Below are 14,101 nucleotides of genomic sequence, written 5' to 3'. Positions count from 1 at the left end.
CTACCAACTACCAACTACCAACTACCAACTACCAACTACCAACTACCAACTACCAACTACCAACTACCAACTACCAACTACCAACTACCAACTACCAACTACCAACTCCCTCTCAGGCTGAGGAGCCAGCTTAAATAGAATGTAAGACCCTCCCCCTCTGGAACGAACCATTTCTCCAATTCAATGCATGTGGTCTTTCCCATCTCCTTATATAACCCTTGAGAAGTGGGGTTAGGTTTGGCCTTCTGAGGCTACCATAGGCTGACCCACCCTGGAAGTACAGACGCAAAACAAACAGTGAGTATCATCCATATTGAGAGCGCTCTCTATTCACACCACAATACCCACTCATGCCTGTGTTTAAGTATGTGTTTTTTGTATGTGAATGTATATGAAATTAAGTATGTGTTTATGTATGTAAATGTATATGAATTAAGTAATAACAGTTACTAGTCAAGCCCTGAGTGTGCACCCTCAGGAAAATATCTAGAAACTGCTCGACGGAAGGTGTATGAATATTGTATTTCCCGTGCTATCTGCACCTCGTGACCGGCTCCTCTGTCACACTCACATTTTTTCATTTTTCAACATTTTCATGTTGAGTGCAAAGAATAAAAAAGGGCTTTAAAGAATCTTTATAGTATTACAGTATCACTCCAACCAACAACTGCAACTTTTAAAAACAGTTGATTAGGACATTTATTCTCTTATTTTGAGGGAATTCATGAATACCCTTTTCTCAATTTGCAGATTAAATTTTTAAATGTTATTTTTTATATTTTAGCTATTTAATTTTGTTTTTGTATCTACATTACACAACCTTTCATAAAGATCTATATTACATTTTCCACTATTTAGGGGGTTACAAGTGTTTCATGACATCATATGCTGCCTTTCAGAATATTTCTGATTTAATATAAGATTTGTTTTGGGCAGAGCTGCATGAAAGCAGAAAAAAGCAAAGTTGCAGTTATAGGAAATGCCTTGGAATTCTAAGTAAAATGATGATGTAATGGGATATTTTATAATATTTTATTTTATAGTTTAAGCTTTCGTGAAAGAAAGTGGACTGACAAGAGCAGTGAATTGTGCTCAATGTAAAATTTGAAATTATGCTTTTTATGCTTTTTTTAATATCCCAGAGCGAGATTATACAGTTTCCCCTCCTGGAACAGCTACTCTCTCACACTCTAATGCATTGTGCTAAGAGGGCGCATAGCCTCAGAAAAAGAATTTCATCCATTATTTATGTCTGGCTGTTAGCATCTTGACTCTTGCTACCCTGGATGGAACTGTGGCTGACAGGGGTCGTGCTTGTTTTGATCAACCATTGCTCATTTTTGCTGATATATTGCTCATTCCTACTCCTATCACAATGTAAATATTTTGCCAGTGAAATTAATTAGATACCCCTCCCTAATACTCAGGAGGAAGGCCTGTTCTTCTTTGTAATCAATTATTTCAAGGCTGGGATAATGGTATCAGAGAGCTAAGGCCTTATTTCCAAGATTGTTTACCGAGGCAAGAGCAGTGAAGCTTATCATGAATGTACTTTGACGCAATATGACTTTTTAAGGATTTAAAACAGCGTTTGGTGGTCTGTGTGTGTATAGGATACTGTAGGTTCAGATTCAATAATGTATATTATTTTCAAGATCTGACAGTAAAAGCTTCGCTTTAGGGCACATTTAAAGTCAAATAATATTTATTACACTTTAGTTTGATAGTGCAATATTTTCTTTTAATAAAAAATGCTTTGAAAACACCATGCGCTAGAGGTAAAGTTACAAAATTATATTTTTAATGCAGTATTTTGTGAAACCATTTCATTAAACACAGCCTGGTTAATTTATAACCCCAGTTTTTAGTCTCTGTAATAAAATGTATGAATTGCATGCATTTCTCTTTTCATAATTAAGTGCTTGGAAGCAAGATTTGAGGATTCATTGCTTTTTACAACAGTTTACAGAAGGAGGACCATTTTTCTCATTAATTGGGGCCATCTGTGATGAGTTCTTCACCCAGACATGCAAAAAAGGACCAGTTACGATGGGATAATGTGTCTGAATTCCAATGTAACAAATGAAAGGCTAAAATTACACAGAGGGAAAACGTCCATTAAACCTACAGAGAGCGAACAGGAGTGTAAGGATCATTTTGAGAGATGAGAGAAGTACATAGATTGCCAAGTTCAAGGTCAGCCAGCATACAGCAGCACTGTAATCATCCCAAACAATTAAAATCCAGGCATTGAAACTGGGTCTTTCATTATGTCCCCACACAATTTATGTGCTGTTTTAATCAATCACAATTTTGAAGGGGGGTGTCTTTCTCTCCTGTAGCTTTTGATTTTTGCTTTTATTCATTTTACAGTAGTTCAAGGTTAATAGACATTGCCCTGCCCTCTCATTTTAGCATTCATTTTGAATAATATATCTTTGGATGTTTCCAAGTTTTAAATAATCTATTTATTATTTATTCTTAAATGTTTGTGATTGTCACTTAGGTCGCCCAAGCACGTGGAACACATAAGTTAGCCAGCTCACTGTGAGAACAAACACTTTTGAAAAGGAACAAGTAAAGGTTTATTCCATGCTGAAAAGAGAAGAAAGAAAATGTAATATTTCGGCTGTGTGTTTTCAAATGTGACACCTGTGTGTTTTCTTTCTTCTCTTTTCAGTGTGGAATAAGCCTAATACTTGTTCAACTGCAGAATACACTATGCTGTACGTACATACAGTAAGATCACAAAACAGGTCTGTACAGTATGTAATACCACTATAGTAGATAAAACTATCCATTAGGGGTTATGTGGCCATGTTATTTGCAGCGGATATTATTTTAATGATGGGTCATTTATATTTGAATTGCAATGCACTGTAAAGTTGTGAAAAAAAAGCCAACAAACAGTGCCCATATTTCATATATATATTTCCCCAATAGACACAGTTGGTTATCAGAACTACTATACATATTAAAGGAAAGGTTTTGACAAAAGCAAACTTTACAAAAGAGAGGAAAAGGTCACAGAGAAATCACACACAAAAATCATAATACGTTAACTCAAAAACTGTGATATTCCATTAAGAGTGATAAAACAACAGTATTAACAGTGACATCAACATCAATAATAATATAATAATATAATTTTCAGTACTGTAGTTCTCACAAAAATGATGCATCAAGAAAAATATAACAAAATGCATTTTTCGCTTTCATGAAACTTTTCACTTGCAGAACAGAATACAGCTTTGCGTATGTAACTGTTTTTTTATATGTATTACATGTCCTGGACCAAAGTTAATACACATGCAGAGTAAAAGGTGTGCAAAATGAGACCACTAACAAAAAGTTATTTTTGACAATGGAAACCTTTTTCAAGTTTTGGTAATATAAAGTAGTATAATGCATTATCTTTGCTTTTGCTTTTTATGTTTTAAAGCCTTTCACCTTGTTGAGAATGTTTTTTTCTTGAATCATAATATTACTATGAGTGAAAAGTACACATTATATACTGTACATTTTCATGTGGTGTTTGTTCATATTCTGCTCCACAAAATTGAGACATCTTTTTCTTCAGGGTTTAGATGTGCTGCCTTACAAAAATGTGGGCAATATACTGTTAATGCTTTAAAATCTAGCAGGCTACATATGTAAAAATGTTTCAAGAGATGTAGTTTGCCCAGACTGTTCGATTTTGAAAAGGGAGGAAATGAACAAAAACATGTTTTGTCTTGACACTGAAAGTTAACTGGATTTGTTTGCCAGGCCCAGAAAATACAGGTTCACCTGAAAGCTTTTAAGTTATCAAGCAATTTTTGGCAATAACCCTTATATTTGCTATTTATTATATTAGAAAGCTCCTATTTGTGAAACTATTGCTATGGGAGAACCAGGGAAATAGAACCAGGTGAGCTTGATGAGCTGAATGACCTCCTCTTGTCTACAGCCTTTCTCATGCTCTTGTACGCTACATGGGACAGAGTAATCTCTGACATTCATCAGTTCAAGGCCAGCCCACCTTAAGTTGCAAGGCAGGGTTAACATTTAATTTAGGGTCTGGAGCAACAGGATATTTCATCTAATATTTGCAGCCAAATTTGCTCCTTTGTTTTCTGATAAACAGTGAACTCTGAGAATGCATGTGGCATTGTCCCATGTTTGGACATAATTGTTGTAACTATGTTATGCCTTATGGTTTGAGGGTATGCATGGGGGGCAAGTAATGCAAAACATGAAGTAACTTTAATGTCATGCTATGTACTGTATAGTTATGATCAAGACCTTTGGACAAACATCACAAGACCTTTTACTTCTTTTTCTAAGCACGCTGCAGGCAGTGCTGAAATTTTCAAACTTACAATCAGCAGCTATAGAGCAAATCTGATGGCCGCTGAAAAAATCTGATGGCCATTGAACAGACTAATCTTTAGTGCACCCTCCATTCATGCAACCTGGTGAGTTTCGCATGTGTCCATAAAAGCTCAAGAATTAACCATAAAAAACATTACTCTTTCACCTTCATGGGTTGGTTAGTTAGTTAATGTATTTCAATAGTTCAAGAGGAATTAAAAACATAATTCAAATTAGTTTGATGTGTTGACTTAACCCACCTGGCTGAGGGAAAGTCTGTTGGAATCTTCCCCTCTTAATGAGGAATGAGCCAGGGAGCTGTTGCAGGAATGATGATGGAGAGATATGAGGTGATGATACGCAAGGCTCTCTGGCACTTTTCAGAAACTCCAATTATAATACACTAACCCATAAGCCAAGCTGTGGATTTTTGTGAAACTTGTCTCAAGCCAAGGTTAAACAAAAGTCTCTTTCTTCCATATTCTATTCTTTTTTAGTCACCAAAAAATACATCTATTTATTATGACAGTGCACTTCAGATGTACATTTCGACATGCACAGTTGTGACTAAAAGAAATGACAGTGGATGTGAAATGGGCAGCATATTTGTCATTCCAGGACACACAAACATGAATTATTGGTATCTACAGGAAAAAATGTTAAAGCTCTATAATTCAGTGATTAAAATGTCAATACTGTTTCAAATCTTTCACTGTTGTGCAATCAAAACAATCTTTAAAAACACAATGTCCAATTAAGATGCGATTATAGTCTACAAATAATACACAGAAAAGGTGCCATTGCCTAAAATAGGTATCCATCACTCTAGTAGGAGAACTCTAGTAGTGTAAACTAACCTGAGACTAATTTAAGAACATTTGTCACATCTTCCGAAGTTAACAATGCAATAACAGACAGAAGAAGATTGAAAACATTGTATAAGTCAGCACAAGTTGAAGGTGGATTCTCAGGTATTCATGAAATAAAAGCTTTAGTTTCACAGTGACAATATAACTTTGTATGGGACAATATAAGCAAATACAGTACATGTAAGTTCCAAGATTACAGTACATACAATCACCAGAAATATTCATATTAAAATGTCTGAAGTCTTTGTTGTTACTCCGGATTCTTTAAGACATGAAATAAGTTTGTTTACGTGGAGAAATATGGTTAGATTATTCACATACAGTAGATACTTAAAGTGTAAGTGGTTTTGGATCTGACATACATTTTTACTGTATTATACAGAAAACACCAGCTGAACTATCAGGACAGCCAATGTTTTAATAACATTAATTGTGAATGTACTTGCTCGCCTTTGCACTAGAGACAGTATTTGCTGTTCCTATATACAAGTGACTGTTAAATCTTACTGGAGTGATATACTGGAGTGATAACAAAAAGTAATTTTGCAATGAGGCTGGACATCAGAATGACATACATAACAATTGTGCCCAATACTGTATGATTTGTGTTGCACGTCTTAAGGGATTAGTAAGAGATTTGTTGCCTTTAGACACATAATGAAATTATGAGAATGTGAAAAATAAAGAAGATGTCTTATTTATGGATTTTAGATTAAAACAGCTTATTTTTTTAAGAATGAAGACAATTGGATATGAAGGGATATGAAGTCTCAATATAAGACTGTGATAGGCTGGCCTCTTCTTTCAGTGGCATCCAGCTTCTTCAAATATACAGTAACTTTGTAGTGATTACTTTCTACCTTGAGCCTGTTTTAAATATAGTAACTCCCAAGCAATATTTCAGCTGTTCATCATGCACAGGTGTTCTTTTACCATGTGAGTCTTTGCACAGGGTTTAGAGAAATCTGAGTGAGGAGAATTACTGCTGAAAAGTGAGAAAATTAGTTTTCTAGTCCATACCAGAATTTGACTCCACCTCCATGTTTTTTTCATTTGCAAATTTCATTAAAGAACTTTGTGCAAACTGTCACAAAACACGTAATCCCCCTGTTCTAATGACAGGTTCTTCGGGGTCAAGTGCCTTCTAATCATTGGACCAGTGCTGGACTCTGCTCTCCTGTGTGTAGACATACGTGATTCAATCACCTCAACTTTGTGTAACTTAAGTTCCAGTCAGGCCGCATCATTCTAAAGCAGGCAAAAAACACATGAAAAAATGAAGGCCATTTTCCTTAAATTGAGACGTGTCATTTTTAATATTTTGTCGGTAGGTTATTCCATTCAAACTCCACAAAATTTTACATAGGGCTTGAGCTTATCCTAGTTTCAAGGTGTGAAGTGATCACAGGGCACTTGACATCACCTCTAGTTGGGATACCAATCCAATCCAGTGCCTTGGAGCAAATGGGATAATGTAGCTCAACCAAGGTTCTACAGCATCTATAGTGGGGAGTTGAACCTACAATCCACTAGTTATTTAAGACTTACCTGCTATGAAATGCTGTCCCATGCAAACCTGTGCAGTGTTGTACAGTTGGGTCAATGATGGTCTGGGCATATCCCTCATAGATGTCACTATGGGCTTGCATGAAAGCTATGAAAGTTGGAGGGGCCACTGTTTCATAATGAGCAGAGAGAGCCCTAGCTAACTATAATCTACGCTAACCTTGGTGAATCCCAGTTGCTTCATGGTATAACTCAGGCATCAGCGATCAACCTGTTCTAAGTACTGTATAAGCATATTTATCGGTTGAGCTACTTTGGGAGACCCTGTCATTTTTGTCCACTGGTTAGCCAGCCCTCACTGTAAAAGAGGAAAGGCAAAACTATTTGCCTAAAACACATATGAACCAGCTTGTAAGGGTGTCAATGCACATTTGCTTGCTAAAATATAAAGTGATGAAAAGGTAAATTAAAGCTTGTATATTTAAAACATTTGTGAACAATATTGCTATGATTCCTAAGTATTATACGTGTAGATGTGTTTAGTTTTGAATACATACAGTATAATAATTGCAATAATAAAGTCATTGATTAGTTGATTCTGTCAAAAGTGCTAACATTTGGAAACTAATATTATCTTTATCTTTCCACCCCCTATCCCTTTTAAGGCACAGCTGAATGTACAGTAATTCTTCATTATTTTAGAAACCTCTGTTGTCAAGATATCATGACAATATATCATATTTTATATAAATATGAAGACCCCAAAAAAATTATGAACCCAGAGAAAATTTTGGAGAAATGAAGAGAAAATCTACAGCAGACAGAATGTTTTGTAAAATAAATGAAGCATTTGAGATGTGGATTCTAATGCTATTCTCCCAACAGACTTTCAACTGAAAAAAGAATCAGTGCTTTAAATAATCCATACTGTCCTCTTAAAGATTAAAGATCGCAAATAGAAGAATAAATTAAGAATATCACATTATTTATTCCTGAATGGCCTCTTCGAGTGTCTGAAAAAGTGTTTATCAAACGATGCCCCTTATTAATCACAGTCACCTCTCATGGTGTGGGGACCATCTGTCAATTCTGTGAAGATACTGATTCCCTGTAGATGCTTGACATGGCCAATCTCTAATTCCTCAGCTGCAGCCATGGCCTGAAGCAAAGCACACGAACAGTTGTGCTCGTCTCAGCCTCAGAAAACAGTCTTTTTTTGATTGATAAACAGCATCTCAGTGTCTCAAACCTTTATGATGCCAGTCAGCAGGTTTATACTGGGCTGTGTTCCTTGTTACTTACTAAGATTTCTGTACAAAGCCATTGATACAGCATTTCTTCAAACAGAACTACTTGTCTACCTTCTGCTGTCTTTTTATTATTTACTATTATTTTTTACTTATTTAGTAAATCAATTTTTAAAAGTGAAGTCGTCATTGAAACGCATCAATCACAATCTAATCAGTCACAAGTCATTGCTTCTTTCATTCATTGAAATGAAAACATTCCCATTTAATATTCCACAGGACTTTCAGTCTTTGATGCAGAATTTCCAATTTGGGGTTTTACATGACTTATCATTGTTACAATTCATGTAAAGTAAGGTAATGAAGGTGATTCGGGGAGAATGGTGAGAATGGAAGCTGATAATGAAAAAGCCATATACAGTATGGGCAACAAAATATGGCGAATGTCGGCTTCATAAAAACATTATTTTCATGTATCTGAAAAAGACATTTTAAACCTAAAACAACCAAGATCTGAATTTGATATACAGTAAGTGATGATGCTGACAGTGTATGCCCACAGCAAAGAGTTAATAGAGATTAAAAAATGTAAAAAGAGATTTATTTCTTCAAAGCAACTGTATTTGCATATGTAGGGGATTATGTGACCAATATGCCAGGATAGTAACCAGGAGTTAGAGCTCTTGCTGCCACATCATTTTGCCTGTTACTATATGTTGGTGCGTTGGGATTTTGAATCCCTCCAATATGTTCAGGGGCACATAAAAAGTCAAATTTCCCTAATTGTGAAAAAGCAGAAAGAATTATTCTCATAAACTAATAATAAGCTCTCTTGAACTTTCCCGAGCTTGTCAACGGCTTATAAAAACTGAGATGGCAGCATCGTGTTATTAAATTGTTGTGGTACTGTAGGTGTGAACTTAGATGTTCTTAGATCTCGACTATTCAACACTTGATCTCCAAAGTGAGCTCGGTCTTGGGTGAATGAAAGTAACAACAGAAGGTATTGAACAGCCATGGAGTGAAGCTGGAAAGTCTGGAGTGCCACTCACTTAAACACAGTGGTATTAGTGTAAGAAGAAAGTGAATTAAATCTAAAGTCAGATCAATGAAAAAAGCAATTCCAATGTTACTTCCAAATCTGGCACTTGAAAAATTGCTCTTCTGGAGGCCACAACAAGCCCAGAGTTCTCGTTGTCAATCTTCTATTGTGATGGATAGTGTCTTTTGAAAGAAAGCAGGCAATCCAACCCTTTTCATTTGGCTGGGGGCTCCAAGCTTTAATTTTACCTAGATACTGTATCCCAGACACTGCAGAACAGAAATGTTCCTTTATAGGAAGAAGGAACTAACTAAAGGAAGCTGGCATCTAGTCTTGCTTCTTATACCCAGTGGTGCTGAAAGGTCTCCATGCTGGCAGATACAGTAGCATGTTTATCTTGGAGTAGTTCATCAGACATGAAGGGCTTGCTTTGTCCAATCAGATGTATTTCTCTACAAAGACACTAATATCCTTTGCAGTTTTTTATTGTAATTATGCACATAGATAATATTGGACTTTGGCTAATTATTTCTGGGTTTTTGTGCTGTTACATTCCCTTGTTGAAATTGCCTCTTACTGTAGTTGCATAAGGTGGTGTTCTCTTGTTTTTGTTCTATATTATTTACGTAAATTGAGACGTTGACATGCATTTTTTATTTAATCTGAAAGGATTAGTGACCACCTTCGTATTTACTTTGATACTCCTTAATTATGTATTTATTCTTTTTTATATTCTGTGAGAACGCATACTCTTAAGTTATTCTGTTCGGAATTGTTCAAGTCATCTGGAAGAATGGGAATGATTTTTATTATAAATATGATTATTTAAAAAATATATATTATTAGTTACTGCGGTTCTGATATTTAAAGGTCGGGAATATCAGTGTTTAGTCTGCATATCATAACAGTAAGAGTCACAACAGTGACAACAGGAGGGGCCTGTGAAGTATTGTGGTCCTAGTTGAGGCTCCCTCTCCTTTGTTATTTTTCTGGGTAGGAGGCATCCTGTTCTTGTGTTGTTTGGCATGTTTGGTACATGTGTTGGGTACAGCTGTGACACCCTGTTAAGACTGACTTAAGTCAATGTTAGTCTCTGCATTCTGGTTGCAGACATTTGACTATTCATGATGATATTTTTGTTCCAATTTTAAATTATATTTGGTCTCCGATACCTGCTGTATGACCAGGCCTAGATGAAATCTCCAGGGAATTTCTCCAAACAAAAATATTATTCTGTAAAATAATAATCAGAATTTATGTAAAAGCTCATTTGAATTTTTATAAAAATATTTTGAAATGTATGGCAGTGTGTAGATTTGCTGTTTGCTGATATGTCTGTTACAAACTTTATAAGCATTTATGCATTTTATCTTTATATTAATTTAATGTACTAAGCTGTTTTGAACAAGTTGCAGTTATCCTTAACTTTACCATTTCAGCTTTATCTTATACAACAGTATTCATTCATTTAAAAATAAGATTTTAAAATAAAATAGCTGTAAACTTAAAATATGCTCCTTGCTGTTTTAAATGTATTAAACTAAATGTAAACTCTTTGCTGATTGTCATTCAGTAAGTTCTGTTTAACCCCTGTTTCAATTATGTTTTAAAAAATTAATATATCAAAGTGTTTCAGACGAGTGACCTATATACACAGCACTTTTTAAAATACACGTACTTAGGATTCTTTCATCTGCCATGGAACATTTGCTGATTCATGATTTTGTTCTCTATTTGCTCACAAGAATGGCTACTAGTACTAACCATAATTGTGTATTCATGTAGAAAACGGAAAATAAAATTTGCTCTGAATTATTAAGGGTGAATATGGGAACATTGAGAAAAATAATGTGTAATCCATTCTTGTATCTTTTTGGCACAAATACTGTATGTTTTACATCTGAAGCATTTTTAATGTTATATGGTAATTTAATGTAAAGGTAATAGTACAACTCTTACTTTATATGGTAGATAAGTTGCTGACCCATGCGCATAAATAAAGTGAATTAAATACTATTTCCCTAAAAGTAATTAAATGTGAAAGTATGAAAATATGGGGGAGATACTTTCTCGGTCTGCTCCCAACCAGAGGTTTCACCTTGCAAATAAAAGCAATTGCTCATGCTGTATTTAATTGTGCAAAATAAATAAAATGACTTGAAGAAAGTCTGGTCTCTCCATACAGACTTCAAGATTTAACTTGTTCAAATTTTGAGAAATAAAACTAGCAAATATGTGTAATGTAGAGTCAAAGTCCATTCCATGAACGAGTCCTGTGATCTCATTTTAAGAGACCTGACTCATCTTTTTTTTTACTTGAGTCTCCATTCTGTAACACCTGCCTGTGTGTTCCCATGGAAGTTAAGGTTGTCTTTGTAACAACTGCATAATCTGTTTTGTAAAGCAAAGGGATTTGGATTCCTTTATCCTGACCTCACACAGGATGCAGGTCATAGTTTTGGTTGGCCTCTCGGTAATTAAAAAATTGGGGGTAATGTGTTAAGAAAAATCTAAGTAAGGTTACAAATTAGAAGGGGCCACACAATTCATCTAGCCTTCAACAAAAGGGCTAGGTACAGTAGCTTGCTCCCACGGCCTTCCTGATCTTAGTTTTAAATGCCTTTCAACATAGTTTAAACTTGTGCCTTCTGTTTTTTTTCTGTTCATTCTGAAGATGTCTGTTGGGTTGACTTTGTCAGTGCTTTTGAGGATTTTGAATGCTTGCATCAGGCCCCTTTGCAAATGTGCACATCTCTGTTCAAGACTAACAAGGTAAAGATCCTTTAGCCTGTCAGTGTATGACATACCCTAAAGCCCCTGATTATATCTAGTTGCTTCTCTCTGGACTAATTCCAGAGCAGGATATATTTTCTTTTATGTGGTAACAAAATTGCACACATTATTTTAAACGAGGCCTAACTATTGTGTTACATAATTTCAACATAACATCTCTTGATTTAAATTCTACCACTTCTAAATATTCTATAAATATTTATAGTTTAATGTTTTTTCTTCCAGAATACTAAGCCCTATACCACGTCCTGTACTTTTCTACATTAGATTTAGTATGCCAGGTGTTTTCCCAATCTTTTTCTTTCTTAATCTATTTGTATGTAATTTGCCACTTCTACATTGTTGGCAACTGATTGACAAATTGACAAATTTCCTAATAATGACTAGAATCTACAGTAGATCACTTATATAAATTAAGAAGATTGACAAATGACAAAGACCTAACAGATCCATGTGGCACACCTCCCATTACATTACCCCAGTTGGCTTATTCACCTCTTATTTATACAATTTTCTATTTAGTAACCAATTCTCAATCCAAACATTCATGTTTCCCAGAGTGCCCACCACCTGTAATTTGAGAATTAATCTATACTGAGGGATTTAAGAAGATGTCTCCTGAACATTTAAATATACCATATCATATGCTCTTTTTGTATTCATTACAGTGGTGGCTTGTTCAAAGACCTCTAAAAATTGTTTAGGTACAACCTAAATCCAAGCTGACTATTCCTCACTATCTACTCTCCGTATATGTGATCCTCTAATCTACTTTAGTTCCATAGCTAGTTTCCATAACCTTACATTGTAAGACGGAAGTAAGAAGCAACAGAAGTCAGAGTAATTGGTCTGTATTTACTTGGGTCGAGTTTGTTACCCTTTTTGTGGATGGACACAAGATTAGCTATTCCCTAGTCCATGGATACTACCCTTGTCTTCAGTTACTGTTATCAGAGTAGTGTCAATTGTCTCTGAATCAAATCTCATGTTTCCTTGAGATGCCATCAGGCCATGAGTGGTTTATTAATCTTGAGTCCTTCTCGTACGCAAAACACACCTCAACCTCTTTACTTCCACTGAGAACACTGTCCTATCACTTATACAAGCAGGAGTCTCAAGTTCTTAGCCTCCAATTTCCCTTCCCGATATTCGGATTCTATAGGACTCCGATATGAGACGGCAAGGTGTGGAGACATGAGGTTCTGCTTACAGGTTTTTTTAGGGGAAACCTGGAGGGGGTAGCACTGATGGCTGGGTTGGAATTAAGGGGTGTTGTCTTCTAGTGTGACATTCCTATTTTGTTCTTTTATTCGAAAAATTGAATATAAAGTGGTATATAGATGGACTTTGGCTTCACCACGTATTAACTTACTGCTTGTGATAGGCTCCCTGTCCTTAACAACAAGGGCCAAAGTAACAGAACATGTTTTTATTTTTTCAGTTTTGTGGTAGAAGTGAATTATTATCTGAATTATGAAGTGAATTAGTGAATGTGAAAATGTGCGGACCTTTTTAAAAAATATAACAGCAGCGATTTCACAGTGAAGCTGGCGGGGCTTCAGTAGTTTATGTGATGCATATTTACACTTAAAATGTTATATTGAATTGGTTTTATGCTTGATTTAAATTTGACGTTTACTTTTTCTGGCAAATGCTGCGGCGCCGTGCGTTATTTTTATGTGAAGTCCTTCGAAACGGCTTCTATGAAATTGGGGGCGGACATCAGTATCGTGAAGGTGCAGATGATGGAGAACAGGGAGAAGGCCACCAGGCACAACCTGTCGACCACCGCCGCCGCGAACTTCCATTCACTGCAGATGGCCTCGCCCTCGTCCTGGTCTCTGAAGCGCCTGGCAATGTACTGCACCTCCTCCAGGATTTTGACGATTTCGGGGATGTGCTCCGACAGCGCTTTGGTGTGTAGGGTTTCGGTGTCATCCGTGGGCGAGCTGGTCGTCCTTCCACACACGACCCCAGAGTCGCTGCTGGGAGGGCAGCAGGGGTTCTCCATGGCGTGGTAACCAAAGTAGATGTTCATGTTCCCATTGCTGGACTGCTGCCCTGGAACGGCATTCATCTCAATGCTGCTGGTGCTGCAGTGGTGCTGGGGGCGAGCGAACTTGTAAGCCAGGAGCTTCCGGTCTTCGCCGGGCTTCTTCATTCGCAGGAACCAGGCACACCAGTTGAGCAGCACGACTCGTATCTGTGAAGGGCGACCCAAAAAAAGGGGAAAAACTGCAGGAGCGACGTTGAGTTTTTGAACAAGGTAGCTTAGAAGATTCTTGATATTT

The 14,101-nt window shown here is 36.3% G+C and overlaps 1 protein-coding gene across 1 annotated transcript in view; it reads right to left on the bottom strand.

Moving 5' to 3' along the window:
• Window positions 1-2,913: 2,913 nt before the first annotated feature.
• Window positions 2,914-14,101, bottom strand: part of chrna8 (cholinergic receptor, nicotinic, alpha 8) — a 113,521-nt gene continuing 102,333 nt past the window's right edge. Inside the window, exon 10 of the mRNA XM_088624552.1 lies at window positions 2,914-14,013. Within this exon, the coding sequence (XP_088480678.1) occupies window positions 13,486-14,013 (528 nt within the window). The 3' untranslated portion in view covers window positions 2,914-13,485. The remainder of the gene's footprint in view (window positions 14,014-14,101) is intronic.

The sequence above is a fragment of the Lepisosteus platostomus genome, chromosome 1, assembly GCF_059453375.1.
Source record: "Lepisosteus platostomus isolate fLepPlt1 chromosome 1, fLepPlt1.hap1, whole genome shotgun sequence".
NCBI classification, from domain to species: domain Eukaryota; kingdom Metazoa; phylum Chordata; class Actinopteri; order Semionotiformes; family Lepisosteidae; genus Lepisosteus; species Lepisosteus platostomus.
This window is presented reverse-complemented; position numbering and strand designations above follow the sequence as displayed.